General features: G+C 39.6%; 1 protein-coding gene across 2 annotated transcripts in view; it reads left to right on the top strand.

Moving 5' to 3' along the window:
* Positions 1-17324, top strand: part of DSCAM (DS cell adhesion molecule) — a 411800-nt gene that overhangs the window by 342757 nt on the left and 51719 nt on the right. For both annotated transcript variants that reach the window (XM_076354240.1, XM_076354249.1), the window contains 5 exons: positions 3437-3590; positions 10034-10151; positions 10982-11145; positions 14467-14565; positions 15134-15322. In XM_076354240.1, coding sequence (XP_076210355.1) covers positions 3437-3590; positions 10034-10151; positions 10982-11145; positions 14467-14565; positions 15134-15322 — 724 coding nt within the window. The remainder of the gene's footprint in view (positions 1-3436; positions 3591-10033; positions 10152-10981; positions 11146-14466; positions 14566-15133; positions 15323-17324) is intronic.

Below are 17324 nucleotides of genomic sequence, written 5' to 3'. Positions count from 1 at the left end.
TCACAGCCCTTGCTGTTTTTTTAGAGACTTGGCCCTGTCTGTGCTTCTTAGACAGTGAGCTAAAGAGAGAAGAAAAATTAACCCATCATCTATAAGCTGAATAAAAAAAGCAGTTATAAAAAATCCCTTGAGCAAGCATGTTACTGCTTTTGGGATAAAACTGCAGTATATGTTTCATACTGGCACAGGCAAAGACCAATATGTGACAAGGTGACATTCCTTTAAAATATTTCTTATTTCAATTGTATAATCTTCTCTTTGCTGACAAAGCTCCCTTTTTTCTTCTTGTGTAATGAAAGTCTCTGGCATGTTAGTCTAATTGAAATGACAGGCAAAAGTTAGAAGTAAAATCGATTCTTTGTCACTGGAGCATCCCCAAGTGTTTAAAAGGGAATATTAGCTGAGGAAACAGAAGGTGTATGTTAACCAGTTAGAAACCAAAATGTTTTGCTATAGCAGTTTGCTTTAAGAAAATAAGAATCATTAATTTAGTGAAGATATGTTTACCAAATTCAATTAACAAATTAATTCCATGAATAATTGAATTTATATTTAGAATAGCTACAGTTGCAAATGTGTGAATGATTCTGGTTCTCTGTGGGCAAAAGAAAGGAATTGAAGACAAGGTGTTTTAAAAGGCATTAGAGAAGCTAATTCTGTGATTATTCCATCTTTGGAGTTCCAGGGAGAGAGATCTCCTCTGTTTTGAGACAATTTTGCCTGCTCTTCTAGCTGGCCACATTGCGACCAGAGGAATTTTGGAGGGTTGTGTTTTCAGTTTTATCTTTAACTTTGGTCCTCAGAGCAGGAGTGCTTAGTGCCAGTGCTATAGCTTCAAGGCTGAGGTTTTCCTTTTCTGCTTAGCTGCTCACCTTATCCCAAACATAAAATCTCAAACCAGATTTCTCTGAGCTGTGTTTAGCAGTTGTATACAGGGTGTATGTCTGTCTGACTGTCCCAGTCTCTGTCATTGCAGAGGGGAGCAGAGCAGCGAGGCATTTCAAGCAGCAGATCTGCAGTATTAGGAGTGGCTTCCAGAAGCAGCCATATGTCCCCTTCATAAACCATGGGAGTCATGGAAAAAACAGTGTAAATTTAACCGGACGGATGCTTGCTGGAATGAAAGTTTAGCAATATGGAAGTCCGTAATGGTTAGCTGTTCCTAAATGCTGTATCCACGTCCCACGTTAATAGATGGTTTAGAAATAGCATGTGCTAGATAGCTGCATTAATGAGTGGAGCCTAAGTGCCAGAGGCAGCCTAGCCTGTTTGACTTTCAAATTAACCCTAGGAAATGCTGCCTCATGAATATTAAAATTCAGCCTCCTGTGCCATGGTCAATACATTAATTTTTATGTATGACCTCACAAAGATCCAGCCTGTCAAGCCACAGGCATTTGCCCAATATTCTCGTGTAAATGTCAAGACAGATGGTTCTCAAAACCTGCTGTAATATTTCACATAATAATAGAAGTGTCTGCCTGCACTGACCTCTTCATATCAGAAGTGGAAACCCAGGCAAATGCTTGCTGAATGGGACAAACTCACTTGGCATTTTGAGAGGAGCAATGAGATTGGCTAGAAAGTACGGCAAGGTCCCTATTTGGGCTTCTGTTGAGCCTAGATAACTGTTAGCTGGAGCAAACCAGTCTCCCCAGAAAAGTTAGTCTCCATGGAGGAAACAGGATGTATTCCTGTAGAAGCAAATAGAGGCACACATTTGTATAAAAGCCAGGGAGTTAAGTATTTTAGTTAACAAGCACATTGACTTCAGATGCCTTCAGCGCAGACAACTATACCTGGGCTAGTTATATGGACGCTTCTATAGCTGGTGGGGAAACATAGGTATGTCAAAGGCATGATTCATCCCACTGCAATGTATGTGTCTCAAATAGGCCCGAAGTACCTTGCCTTAGAAGTTATGTTTTCTTTGCCCGGGCTCTGAAGAGAGTCAAAGTGACTGGCTTAGATACAAATGTCTTCACTCTACATTTCAAAAATGAGAGATGAACTCCCTTCTTCCCCTGGCTATAGGAGATGCCAGCTCAAGAACAGAGAAATGCAGTGACCCATTCAGCAGCTGAAACTGGCTACCAGTTCACAGTGGAGAGGTGTTTAATGATATCTCAGAAACATCCATTATTTATTTGGAATTCACTTTGAAGGACTACATATTCCAATGCTTTCAGGTCAACCTGCCTTTTGAAATGCTAATCAGATGAAATTGGCCTTTACCACCAGCGGATATTTGTATATCAAAGAGATTCCTTGCACACCTTCTGACAGTCTGAATCAAGTTTAGATTATACTGATGCATTATTTTTAATGCTGATTCCTAGTAAAATCATCTTTTCTACATCATCAGCATTCTAATTATTTTTAGCCTAGTGTTAGTTAGCCATTGCCACACTATTGCACAGGGAAGTGAGTCGTTATTATTCATTTTAATGGTTCATTACCCCTCTCTTTTTACATACAAGAATCACAAAGCCCATGTCAGAAGTAAAACTGGCTACTCTGAACATTGTAATCCTGTTCAGGGCTGAAGAGGTTTCCCATCTCCTCCACCAAGGAGCCGAGCTTCCTGTGGAGGTTGTGCTGAGGTGCATAAAGCCCATGTCCCCTGGAGGAATCTATATATTCCTCCACACCTTTCCTTGCACAGGTCACTTCAAGCAGACTGCAGAACCTCTCACTGATAAGCAAGTACTGCTTAGCAGCTGGTTGGCTTCGCTGCAGCCCACGGCCGAGGCACTTGAGTGACAGTGCAAGAATAGACTGAACTGGCATTTCTTCCAGTGCTTGTCTTTCCCTCCTAATGTGGCTAAATAGCTGAGATGACCTTCTGCTGGGAATCTTTGAATGGAAGTAATTTTGTGATTAAACAAAACTAGAATTAGGGGAAGTTTGAACAGTCTATTACAAAATACAGTTTTATTTCTTGATTCACTCCATGACTGAAGGAATAAGCCACCAAACCCAGGGATAAGGAACACCAGCACAATGGTTCTAGGTGACCAAAGACACATCTCAAGTAGTGAACTCCAGATTTCACAGCAGGTGCAGGACTGAAACCTCTGCTGGGAAAGTCTTGTGTAAAACAAAATTGGTTTGTCAGAACTGTTGATGGCAAAAATTTGTCAAATATGTTCACTTAAATTGTTATTCCAACCCTGTAAAAATAAACAGATGCATGAAAGCTCTAATCTGAATAAAAACAATTTGTAAACAAAATATAGGCCCAAATTCACAGAAAATAAATTGATTGCAACAGGTTATTGTGTCTGCTCTGTTTATTGCCATCTGCCATCTGTTTGGAGCAACTGATACTCATTCAAAGTACCCTGAAGTAACAGGCTTTGTAGCACTCAACTTAGCAGACTTTCTCCAAATACTGTTTATTTTAGTCTGGAAACATTTGTCTCTCCCACCACAGGTAATCAGCGAGTTTGAAGCCTCTCCCGACTCATTTTCCTACAGAATCCCTAACCTGAGCCGGAATCGCCAGTACAGCGTCTGGGTGGTAGCAGTGACTGCTGCGGGAAGAGGCAACAGCAGCGAGATTATCACTGTGGAACCGCTAGCTAAAGGTACGGTGACAGTGCTTTTTAAAGCAATCCAGAACTTTACAATGCTAATTACTGTTATAATTGGCACATGGCTTCTTTATGCCTCATTGCTTACTGAGAGTGGGATTTGTCAGGAGTAACTTCAGTTCTCTCCAAAAGTTAGGTGACAACTCTCAGGTAATTGCCCAAGCTTTTGCTGTAGTCAGCAGAGAGAGAATGGCATGCTCCTCTAGGGAGTAATTCATACCACCCACCTTAGAAGGAAATCAATTGCTTTTTGGAGCAATTTTTATCTTCCTTTGTTGGGTACAGAGGGTTTGCATATGATCCCCCTGCCCTTCTGAATGTGTGTCTCTCTTTTTTCTTGCCATACAAGATAACTTCTTTATCTTCTCCTTTCTAATATCTCCTGTGTACTCCACAAGTACCATCTTCTGTATAAAATGGTTTGATTAACATATCTAAACTCTGAACAATTGTTCTCAACTTGCATTAGCTTTGAAGTTTGCTGCTTCTATTTCAGATATGAAGAAGGGATAATGTGCCTCAAATCCTACATATTTTTTCCCAGCTGTATTAGTTGTTCTATTAAAAGATATTGCTTGGGCCCATGAATTCTGCCTTACCTGTACTGTGAGACGTGATGCTTTCAACACTATAGCATCTTAGCTTGGAAATAGAGACCTAACGTTTTAGACAGCAAGGTGAGAAGAGTCCCATCAGTACTTAATCTTTACATGGGGTCTTCAGACTGATTTTTTTTTTTCCACTTAAATTGGTAACATCACAGAATGTGCCAATATGAACAGTGTATTGCACAGGTCCCTAGAATTGCAAAGGTAGATGCATTTAATTGATTTTACAGTTTTACAAGCCTGCTAATTCTCCAGTCATGTGGCTAATGATGTAGTTATGTAAAATAAAGTGTCCAGGGCTTTATGATGAGAGATACTTTCTAAAAAAGCTTTGCAGAATTTCAGCCAAATGCCACCAACATGAAAGCACTTTCTTCATGGAAGAGCATATGCTATCACCATAGGGAAGCTTGCTGTTCCTACCTACTAGTTGGTAGATAACCAGTTTGATGATGGCAGATTAACTATCAGAGCTATTGTCATGGGTGGCAGTGATGGTGTTTGGAGGATACTATTTCAACACATGACATAGCTTCCTAATACATAGAAGTTGCAAACAGTGTTCCTCAGGCTTGTGACGGGAACTTGCATGTCTTTTCCTTGTCCCTTCTCTAGGCTAAATTTTTTATCATATGAGATGGATGTTTTTCAACATTACTGTGAGAAACCTGTAGTAACTACTATATTACTACTGTAGATCACAATGGGAGATTTAACAGTGTAAATGTGGGGAGGGTTTAGCAAGGCAGAGAGGCCTAAGTTGGAACAAGCAGGGAAATGTTTGCTCCCCATACCATTGCTTACAGTTTTTTTCTGTCAGCTGAGAAGTGACCTTTACTTTCTGCTTCTTTCTGCCATTTTTTGTACAGTCTTTCAGAATTGTTCCCTTAGTAGCTACACAGTGTTAGAGGAGTGACCTGAAGGATGACTGAAAGGCTACGAAAAGTCTGAAGGATCTGAAAAGTCTGGAGCTTTTCCATTGTTGAATTTCTTGTAGGATAACTGCGTACTGCATTTTGAACATCTGTGAGGCCAAAGTTGAGATCTTAAATGGTGGATGAGGAGTGTAAAGGTTATCTGTAAAGGAAGGTCGTGAAAAACACCTCAGGGAAACAGGGCAAAGGTTTCAGTGTGGTCGTCCTTTTAGGCCAGCTGTTACCTGTAGGTAATGAATGTGTGGTGATGAAAAAAAAAAAAAAACAAAAAAGGAAACAAAAATAAAACATGAACATTGATGCTTGAATAAGAGCAAAACCAGTTAGATAACAATATGGTACAATACTAATAGGTTGAAGATGTAGGCAAACCCAGGACTGTGCAGGTATCCCTGCACATAATACACTAGAAGTTCTCTTTCTCCATCTCCTATGCATTTAAAAAAGTGGGAAATGTTCAGACAAGATGAACACAGAACAATGCAGAGTTTGCAGGTACGAAGATGCATAACCTCTAGTTATGAGGAAAGGTAGTATGCAATTGCTCTCAGTTTGTCAAAAATAGGGAAGTTACAAACTGACCCACATGTACCTAAACTGAACAAGCTTACCAGAAACTGGAATTAATTCTGCTCCTCCAAAGCTTATTTAATATGATGCATGATGCCAAATAAGTGAACTTAAAAATAGCTTATATGAAAAGACAAGGGGACTTTATAGAAAAATAATTAATTACTTCAATACAGACAAGTCAGTGTGAACAATATTTTATTTTAGAATGCATCCAGTCAATGTCAGAGCTAGTAGTGATACTCCAATATAAAGTCTGCATTAGATGGTGCTCAGGACAAGCCTCTCTTACATGCACTTAGGACTGAAAAAGTGATGAATAATCCATTTGTGGAGGTTGTGATAGACGCTAGGAATACTGATATGTAGCAATTTTATGAACTTTGGATGTAGCCAGGTTAAAAAATATTGTATCATGTACCAGATTTCCTGTATGAATGCATCACTGGGCCTTTTAGAGAGCTGGGAGAAAGTGGTGATCAGTGATAAGGGCAGTGGACACACACATGAAGAAGGATGGGCAGAGTTAATAGCCTTGAAGACCTTTCTACCCCCAGTACGTCTGAAGCAAGTAACACATCACAGGGTTAGAAGCAGTTATAACCTAATTTTGCCACAAGTCCCCAGTGCAAGAAAATCCTACGGGCCATTATTGTGAAGTTGTTTGCTTCTTTTTTTTCTCCACTTATTTCACAGTAACTGTCCACATAATGATACCATCATGACAGCTGATGAGAGTTAACTTTGAATTGAATTATGTCAACTTAAATATAACACCCTTAAGAACACCTTTGAGAACAATGAGAATGTCTAGATAGGGGTTTGATGTGAAATAGATAGTCCAATTTAAATGAAAACTTAATTCAAGTTAACATTTCCTTCTTTAGCGTCTCCGTTTCTCAGAACAGATTGCTATTCTCTGTAATTAACTGACAAAAATAAGCAAAAAACCCCCAACAAATTGAAAATAATCACGGCAGTCAAAGTTCAATCTCCACGTAAGCAGGCCATGCCCCCCTCCCCAAATTACACTTCATTGCTGACTTGAAAGTTGTGGGTTTAGCCTATCAAATACATCTAAAAGACAGAAAACCTTGCATGCACCTTGTTCCTTTTATTTCCTGACCATGACTAATGGAGAATGGCATTTGCCAGCAACATGACGATAACAGATCTAGACCCATGGCAATCTGATTGTCTGGGGAGAACTCTCTGACTTTAATGTTGAGTTTCCCCTGTTCTTGTAGACTACCTGAGCATTAATGTTGCACAGGTTTGCCTCCTAGTCTATGTTGCTTTGTGTGTTTAATATTTTTAAACAACATGTGGGGCTGACATGATACTACACACCCCCCATTGGTCTGTTTCTTTAATGGTTCATCACACTGGAATACACAGGATATTATTCTGAGAGAAAGTAAATGAAAGAAACTCCTGACCCATGGTATTCACTGATGGCTCTTGTATTTGGATTAAGCTGAGCTGCAGTGAACTGTCATAGCTCTTGTTCAGTTTCCCTGTACAGTTTGCCTTTAAAATTCAGCTGTGTCCTCTAGAGAAAAAAAAAAAAGTGTGTTACAGCCTCTTGCAAAGAATTTCTGCCCGTTTCTTATTCTATGACAGCAAGTGTAGGTAATAGGATTCATAATTTAAACAAACACACACGCAGAAAAACGCATTAGCATAAGAGCGTGCACTGTTCTGTGAAGGCACCTCTTTATCTTCAATTAATGGTTGGGTAATTTGCAAAAAATAGGAACAAACACAGTCCTAATCCAGTGACATGCCATCTAATGTAAGGCTGGTGGGTAGTCGGTAAGCATGTGGGTAGCTTCGATAACAAAGAGGTAAGCCCTGCAGCTGATTGCCTACGTGCTGAGTAAAGCTCCCTTGGTTCAAAAGGGAGAGGTCTGTGAGACTCAAGGTATTTTAACCTCATGAATGCCTGTTAGCATTTCAAACATTGCTTTCAGATTAATTTCCCTGGGCATTTATTTTGTTTCTAGTTTTCTTTTGTTTGTATACCTGTTAGCAGTCTCAGATCATTATCAGAAGTTAAGCTATAAAGAATATTGGAGTTAAGAATTTTCGTACTGTTTTACCATCTCTTTTAAAAGCACTCAGTACATGAAAGGAATAAGATATGCATAGGAAGCTGTCGGTACTTTCACAGAAACAGTGTGGTATGCTTTTGTAATGTGCACTTCTGAGTTACGGTCTGTGATTTTACCACTGGCTTATGCTTCTGTGAAGTTTGTGTTACTTCTGCACATCACTGTAAAATGGGACACACAGGAGCTACAACATAAATGTTGTGCTCTGGAGATCTGGTATCCAACCTATGACTTAAAGAAGAATTCAGTGTTGAAATAACTATTAAGAATAAAGGGACATCACAAAAAGTTTGGTAACAGTGGAGCTGTGTCTTGCTGAAAGCTTCAGCAGGATTCCTGCATTACACATGCTTTGTCCTAAAGTAACTGGCAGCAGTTGGAAATAGCTGGATATTTCGAGAAACACTGGAGATGTAGGAAAGCCAGGGAGAAAAGGATTGATAGCTCATTTTAAATGAGTTTTCAGGCTTCATGTTACAGAGGGAATTTTGCATGGAACAGGAATTCAAGTTGCTAACCACTGTTGCTCAAAATGCACTGCAGCTACTAGGAGCAGTCCAGATGCTTACAGATGTGTTTTGTAGATAGTCACAGCTGACAGCATCTCCTGCTGCTTTTTAAAGATGGCATGAGTACCATTAGGCATCTCCTGCAACAAAAACCTGGCACCACTGAAGACAAATGAGCCTTCTAACACTAACTTCAGTGGAGTCAGCATTTCACACCATGTCTCTGGGTAGACGGAGAATTTTTCTGTTTCAGTCAGCTTGGTTAATTAGTTCATGGCTTGTGGCAGTATAGGCCTGTGTAAATCTCTTCTGGAAGATATGGCCTTAGGAGTGTCACAGGGGAAAACGAGGCTGTATCATTAGACTTACTGTCTGACCAGTGTCTTTGCATCATTCTGGTGTACCACCTCCTCAGGGCAGCACACGCTGCAGCACCCTCCTGCCGGGGCTAACCATCAGAGCTGCCAGAAGGAAGGAGCTGGGGTCTTCAGCTGCTGTTTAGCCAGAACAGGACATGTCGATGCTTGGCTGTTAGGAAAGTAGTGTCGTCCCGTTACCGAACCTTGACTTTGTTCATTACCCTAAATCTTTAAAACTTCTTATGTTTTCAGTTAAAATTTTGACCAGAGAAAAATCTCTCAAGAAGCTTAGTCTTCCACAACGCTTGAAGAGAACATAGGCAACACAGTCCAAACTGATCGTACAATCTATGAAAACTTTTTTTTTATTAATATCTCAAGTCCCACCGCAGCCTACTCAAGTAATTTCCCTTAACTCTTCAAGGCCTGTTCTTTTATGCATGATTTTTTTGAAACAGATATTATTTGTAGAGGATAAAAACCCATTGAGATGAAATGTCCCGGTTATATTTGATGCTGGCTCTCACTTTCATGTTTTTCTAATTGGTACAAAATGGATTATTAAGTATAAGTTCTAATCAGTGTTCATGACTGAAGTAGATCAGAATTAAAAATACAGTATTTATGGTATCTGTATTCAGATGTGCCTTTGAAATGTATGTTTAGAGGCCAACAAGAAGTCTATTTCTATCAAGGGTCATTCTTGAGTAATAACATACAATAAAACTTTAACACAACCCTAGTGTTCCTGTATATTATACACTGAAACTACAGCAGTGATATTTTTGTTGATATATTTAGGTGATATGAGAGCTGACACAAGTTAAATTGACTTAAGAGTTTGTTCATATTTGTGGATTTCAGATAGTCTCTTTGCAATGTACTCACACATTCATACATGAAGGTTTATTTTGCTTAATACCATAGCTGTTGTAACAGTGATGTATCAATAATTTAGCTTTTGTAAGATACCTGTCCACTGTGGACACTTCCTGCTGGAAGTTTGAAGAGAAGCATCCCTTGGACATAATTTTAATCCATAATTTCTACTATGAAATATATAAAAATCAGTAAAGATGATTTTGCTCTTTTTCTCCACAGTGACTCTTCCAGTCCCCTGCCTCATCTTTCTTCCAGTTACTTGTCTTCTAGATACTAAAACTATAATACTTGTGCTTGAATAAATAGCTGATATGAGTTAAAAGAAATTAGTTTCCTAAAAGCACAGCTTGAAACAGATTGGCTTGGTTTTCCCCATTTAACTCTGGATGTCTGTGTTTCCCTTCCGAGGACTGTATGAATGAACACCTCATTTCAGTCTTTCTTGCTCTCTCTTGCTCAGCTCCTGCCAGGATTTTGACATTCAGCGGCACGGTGACAACTCCCTGGATGAAGGACATTGTCCTCCCTTGCAAAGCCGTTGGAGACCCAGCTCCGACAGTCAAATGGATGAAAGATAGGTAACCAGCAACTAAATGTATAGCTCAAATAAAGCCCATTTGCTTAAAATCCTGAGGGTTGTGATGTGGGTGATCCTGACTGACCGTATCAGGAAGAAGAAGAATCATTTGCAGGGACTGCACACAGTCACAATAGATGAGGAGTTCAGAAATTCCTTGAACTAAACCTAATTGGCTGTGGTGATTAGAAGCTATCAAAAGGGAGGAAAAGTTACGAAGAAGGGGTAAAGGTAAACATTCAAAACGTCAAACCTAGGAGTCTTTTCTGTTTTAACTTCAGGCACACAGAAAAGTTTAATCTGAGAAAGCAAAATGTCTGATGCATTTAATCGTGCTATGGAGTGCAGTGTACCTGTCCTGCACATATCTTGTTTTCCATTATCCTGTTTTGATCTTTAGTTTCATAGTTTGACAGAGTCACTTGAAAATACACATGGACAATAATTTTCATCCAACACTGCATAAGCAGTGATACTGCAGTGCTATGAAACCATCTTGTGCATTGATACAAATAGCTATTATTTTATAAGGATGGACTTTGTATCCAAGAACTGCCTTTTACTCTTATTTTGGCACTTTTATGAAATAGCAGATAGTTAAGGAAGAAGTGAGTTTCCATTTTCACTCAAATTGGGGCCAGGATATGTGTGTTCTTTAAGCAAATGTCAGGCATTTCCCAACAGAAAATATTCCTTTGCTGTCTTTATTAAAGAAGACACACACACCCTTTTTCTTTCTTTCCATTCTTAGTTGGTTCAAAAAAAAATCCAATTCTGAGTAATTTTGATTGTAACTTCTTTAATGTATGCACTTTGTTTCCTGTGAGGTAGTAACGGGACGCCCAGTCTAGTGATGATTGATGGGCGAAGAAGCATCTTTAGCAATGGCAGCTTTGTCATCCGTACTGTGAAAGCAGAAGACTCCGGATACTACAGCTGCGTGGCCAGTAACAACTGGGGATCAGATGAAATAATTTTGAATTTGCAGGTACAAGGTAAGACTATTGGATCTATCTCATAGTTGTTATCACAGCTATTAACTGCCATGTGATAATGCATAAGTATGTCTGTTTGCAGGTATATGTAATAAAATATTAGTATTAATGTGTATTAATACAAATTTCCTTCTTCCAAATGAATAAATAAAATATTATGCAGGTCATTCTGACTCAGCCATCAGCATTTTATGATATAGTAAATGTTTTGCTTTTGGTAGAATGTTTCACACACTTGCAGTTAATTCTGTACATAAGCTTTTGTAGGGTTGATAACTGAGTGTTTGCATTCAGTTATTTTCTAGATCTTCACACAGAAAACATCAACTTATGCCTTCTCCTCACAAATATTACACGTATCATTTAAATATTGCAAAATTCAGAAAGAGCTGAAGGCTTTTTCTTTAGCTTCTGAAAACCTATCAACAGAAATTTGCCTCTGTACTGAGACCTTGGACAAGAACTTCATTATGCAAGAGCAGAATTTTACTGATGGTAAAATGGTGAATATGAGGAAGCATTTAAAATGAAACATCAGTACAACTTCAACTAGCACGTATTACCAGCTACTTTTTATATGCATGTTGAAATGTATATAATGTATCCATTATGGTGTTGATATATGTAAAAAAAATGACAATATAGGAATACACATTAACAGTAATGTGGAACAGAGCATGTATATTCACATACCAAGAATTCACTACCCAGGAGATTTCCTTGCTCACTTACAGTAGAGCAGATACTAAAAGTGCTTCAACTGGCTGCAAATTGTTGTACCGGAGGGAAGCAAATAACCGAGTTGGGAATGTGGGCCATGCTGCGGCCAGTCACTCTCCTGTCCCCTGATATGCAACCTAAATTTCTAGTGCAAACATAAGAGAACACAGAAAGAAATTGTCTCAACCTCAATGCAACTCTCTCTGCATAAACCAGTCCACTGAACGTTGAAAGAAATGCCATAGTGTATATTAACTTACCTACAATCCAACAGAGCCTAGGGATGCTCTTCTGTAATGTTTGAAGCATGACCACAACAGGAAGTAGGGAGAGAAAACACTACCAAATGAAAACCTCATATTTATATTTCACTAAGTACTTTCGTAATTGCATATCCTTGCTGTTATTGAACTGCAGTAACTAAAAGCAAATCAATATTGCTTCCCCGAGAGACAGAGAAAGACTGGCATTTAATATGTGGGACCACCATCTTTTGTAGGTAGGGTGAAGCTGTGATGAAAGGTTTTACAATAAATCTTTCACAGTGTAGTGTGTGCAGTCTCTCTCCATGGATTCAGCCAAGTCAGTTAGAATAATGGAACAAATCCATCTCACGTAGGGAATTTTCCTTTAGAATATAAACTGTCTTTTTTGTTTTCTTCAGTGCTGTTTAGCCCTGTGAGGGCAGTAAAATCAAGTTCTCTTTGACTAGTCTGTAGCTGTAAACCAGCAGCTTCCACCATCAGCACTCGTTATTTTGCGATGTGATGACTTGAACGTGAACTGCAATGGGGAGCTTGTCCTGCAGTTTCACTCTGCAGGTAGAGCTACCCCTTAAACATAGGCAAAGCAGACAATGTCCTTTGGCAGTAGACTGCTGGAAACGACAGCATTTGTGACCTCTGGCCTGCCTTGCTTGTGGGCTGGTGTCTGTCAGGCAGTAACTATGGCAGGGTAATGGCAGCTCCTGCCAGCAGCGGTCACTGACACCACCACTCCCTTCCCACTCTTGCAGCGGCAGTGACCAGAGAAGGTGTGACTGCCCCGGCATCTCTCCTCCCTGGCTTTCCATCCCAGATCTGCCACTGCTTCTTGGATCCTTTCCTACGATGGACACTGTCCGTACCTCACTCCTTGTTCTTCAGGCAGTAAAACTCAGTTTGTCTACATTTCTGAGGAGCTTGGAAACCTCTAGTAACACTTGTTCAGAAAACAGTCTGTAAGAGAAGCCAGACACAGTGCTGCTGTGCATGACCAGAGCAGCGCAAAGGATTTGAAACAGCAACTTCCCTTTCTCCCCCTTCCAGTTTCTGAACCTAGAATTGCAGTTGTAAAGCACTTGGGTGAAGTGTTAGTTTACCTTTCAGGGCTGTAATTTAACTAGCTCTTTGGAGTTTCACCTGCTATTCATCTCTATTTTAGCAAACACTATCTTCCATGGCCTTACTGGTTTTGTGCCATGGTTCTGGTTACCCGACTTGTAGAAAAGGACTAGCTACATGATTCAGGCAGAACTCAAAGATGAGCTCTTCAGACTATAACTAGGATATGATCATACTGGCTCAGTGGACATTTTTTATACAATAGACTCATGATAGATTTGTCAAGGTGAAGAGAAAGCTGGCTACTTTACCAATTTCTGCCCCTGAGCATTGAGCTCTGGAAGCCCAGCCACTATACATTGGTGCAATTTGGGGTCCCTTAGGCTGAGCCTAAACTGTCCCAGTTCCTGGCCCCATTTCCAGTCCCAATTCCCTGTCCCAATTCTCAATCCCAGTTCTCCCTAGCCTGGGTGATTTGTTGGGATATAGCATGGCTCCTTCTCTGCCCTTTCGTGATGGATTTTCCTCCAAAGGAAACTGGACACTGGGCAGAGGATGGGAGTTGAGACCTCTGTCTTATCCCTGCAGTCTGTCAGGAGCTGGTCCTGGGAACCGTGCGGTTCTTATGTCCCACAGTTTAGACACAGCCATAATGTTTATGGGGAGCAGCAGAACTGAAGTGTTTCCAGGTTAGTTCAGCCTTTGCTGATAGAGTTATGTCTTCTTTATACCAATAGCCTCAGTGAACAGATGGTATGATCTGGAAGAGGTATGGATCTGCCTCTGATCACAGATCTACCTATACTACCTAGTTAGCACGCACAGTTACACTTGCAGAAACTCGTTATGCACTTTTTTTTTTACTTTTGCCATAAAAGCCTGCAAACATATGTATGAGTAGGGCATCATTTGCAAGTGGACATCTGTTTCCCACCACTAAAAATTCAGCTTCTCCCTAAAACAGATACGAAAAAAAATGAAAAATAATGGTTGGGTAGCTCACAAGTCATTTAGATCTGACAGGACAGATACTCAAAATTCAGAGAAAAGCAAGGGTTAAGAACTGAAAGACAAAATTGTGTAGAAATTTAAATATAAAAAATGAGAGCTTGTCTGCTTTTGTCTTAACTGAGGATGTCAGCTAAACAGACATTTTGACAGAAATCATTTGCATTTTTTGCAACTCAAAACAGTTATTTGATAAATGACTGTTAGAGGGGATTAAGAACATGTCTAATCATTTGAATCCATTTTCTATTTTTAACTATTTCCCATCTAGTTCCACCAGACCAGCCAAGACTCACTGTTTCCAAAACTACATCTTCCTCTATCACTCTCTCCTGGATACCTGGAGACAATGGTGGCAGTTCTATCCGAGGTAATATAATTCAGGTTAATTGCAACTTCTTACTAAATTATCGTATGTTGATAGGATTGGTATATAATTATGAATGGCTACAAAAAAAGAAAACCAAAGCAATCCGTATTGCTGTCAGTGCTTAATGTGCACTATCGTCGTGATAACAGCTTTCAGTAAATTGCAGTTTCTCTTTGTGGTAGTTTAATCACAGATTTAATCACTTTCTTCCAGCGTACCCTCAGCTGTTATGACAGTTACTCTCTCTGATTTTCCAGACATGTAATCCCTAACCATTCATTTTTGAGGGTCCAGGTTCATCATCTGGTCTTTGTTGCTGACTGAAGGGTATTTAGAAATGTCTATCCCTTTCTTTTCCCTTTGAAGCGATCATAAAAGTGGTATTTAAGCTGTTGTAAGGGTAGGCAAACTGTATTGCCTGGTATCTTTTAGTCAGGGGAGAGCTGTATGTCTTCCTGTGCACAGGATTTTTCTAGTTTGATTAGTTCTTTAAAATGACTTGTCATATTACCTGCAGAATTTGTGGTTTGTGTCTGTCTTATCGTTGCCATCTGTGCTTTCCCTGCAGGTTATATTTTGCAGTACTCGGAAGATAACAGTGAGCAGTGGGGTAGTTTCCCCATTAGCCCCAGTGAGAGGTCCTACCGTTTAGAAACACTGAAATGTGGCACTTGGTACAAGTTTACTCTAACTGCTCAGAACGGAGTGGGGCCAGGACGCATCAGCGAGATCATTGAGGCCAAAACGCTTGGAAAAGGTATGTTGATTTCCATCCCCTTTGCTCACCTAAAGCTGTTGCATTCTGCTGTAGACCTGGGTTTGATGAGAAGACAGACTTGGGTATTTTAATATTATTGGCTTTGGAAACATTTCCAATTGTGTCCGTGCTGCGACAGAAGAGGTTGTCACTGTGGGACTTGAAGCACGTACCAGCTGATATTCCTTCCTTATTTCTCTAATAATTTTTTTCTAAGATGGATTGGTAGATATTTGGGAAGGGGGTGTCTCCACTATCATAGGCTATAGCAATCCAACTGCTGCTATTGCCATAAGGAAATTGTTTCCTCTCCTGTTGTAAAAATTCAGGGGTTTATTTGTCTGGATGTTGAAGGAAGATGGGGAGTATATTTATGTGTGAGGAAATGGAGCCAATGCCTCATTTCTGCTCCAAGCTGGTATTGCAGAAGCCATGCAAGTAGCACCCTTTGAAAAGAATAAGTGTCAAAAATAAAGGAAAAGTTTGCATAAAGCTCTGCAAGGCGAAACAGCCAAAATTTGTGGAATTCTTAGCTAACTCAGCAATGGGTCCCATGGTCCCGGTTGCTGAGGGTAGTTCCACACTGAAAGTATGTGTTAGGATTATGAGCAAGTTTTGCAACAGACCCTCTTAAAGAGGCACTTTAGAAAGTCTTACCTGTAAGTCAACGGAGTGGACTAGCTTTGCGTAATGCTCTAAAGATCACCTCATCTTGCATCTCTTCATCGGTTGTAAGAAATACTCTGATTTGGGAGCAGTTTCATAATAAAGATAGTTTACTGTGATAGGTACGTCTGCCCTTCTTTATGCTATTCATCACACCTGTGCTGTTGCAGATCTCCCAAGCATCACAGCAAGGTAAACATTTCATTTGACACTCACTGGCATAGGGAAGACTTGGTATGCGGTGGATGTGATTGGTATGACTTGCTGAAGCTCAGGGGAGACTGCAGATCAGCTGTGTACATGCTGAGATTACCAGTAGTCAGGGAGGATGATCTGCTGACCTTAAAGAAATGGACATTTAGAGAAGTAGAAGTTGAGTGTTCTAGCTTTCTTAGCATGAAACGTAAGGTTTACACATGCTTCAGATAACATCCGAATGGTTAATGAGAAAGCAGATCTCCCGACCTGTTGAGTTTCTCTGGTACTTGACATACATGCCTGGAAACTACCCGTGTTACATTTACAGACTGAACCAGATACTATGTGATTTAGAATGCTGAGATCATTCTAATTAATGTGAGAGCTCCAGAAGCATCTCTGTCCAAACCTATTAACAGAGCCAGTTGAAATAGTTCATAATACACAGCAGGAATCACCAGTTTCTTTTAGATTCTTGTAGAATTTAGAAAAGAGTACATTTTGCTACATCTCGTCAAGGCACAAGAATGGCAAAAGGACTCTCATTGGATAAGTTATCCTTTATTATATAGAATAATAAAGCACATTATAGATAATTTTCATCACAGTAGGTGTAACTGCCAATAGTAAAAATACTTTGTTTCTGCTAAGCAAATAACAACGATACTTTTAAGTGCTCTACAGTAATATTTAATATAAATAACATTTCTTGATGACCTGTCTTGTCCACCTACTGTCATTATTTCAATTCTAAGGTGCCATTTTTACTGTCATTACTCCTGTATTATGTAGGACTGTCAAAAAAACTTTAATGTATATATCAACAGAAACCAACATTTGATCCCAAAGCAGGACAAGTAAACAGAAATGTTATCCCCGTTCTGAATGGAAACATCTTAACTTAGAAATACAAATTTCAAAGTATATATTATTTTCATATATATCATATGCAATGTCAACATATTAATATTTTTAAAAATTTGGTTTTTACTTGCAAGTTCTTCAAAATTGTCATTTTCCGCAAATGAAAGCCTCCGTACTCTCAAACAAAATTGTGTTCAATTCCACTTCAAAAGAAGACTAGAGCACCAGTGGAAAATCTTCAAGTGTATTTGTCTTTTATGGTACTTCTACATGG

Source organism: Aptenodytes patagonicus, chromosome 1 (assembly GCF_965638725.1).
Source record: "Aptenodytes patagonicus chromosome 1, bAptPat1.pri.cur, whole genome shotgun sequence".
Classification (NCBI taxonomy): Eukaryota; Metazoa; Chordata; class Aves; order Sphenisciformes; family Spheniscidae; genus Aptenodytes; species Aptenodytes patagonicus.
The sequence above is the reverse complement of the archived record's forward strand: the minus strand, read 5'-3'. Positions and strand labels throughout refer to the sequence as shown.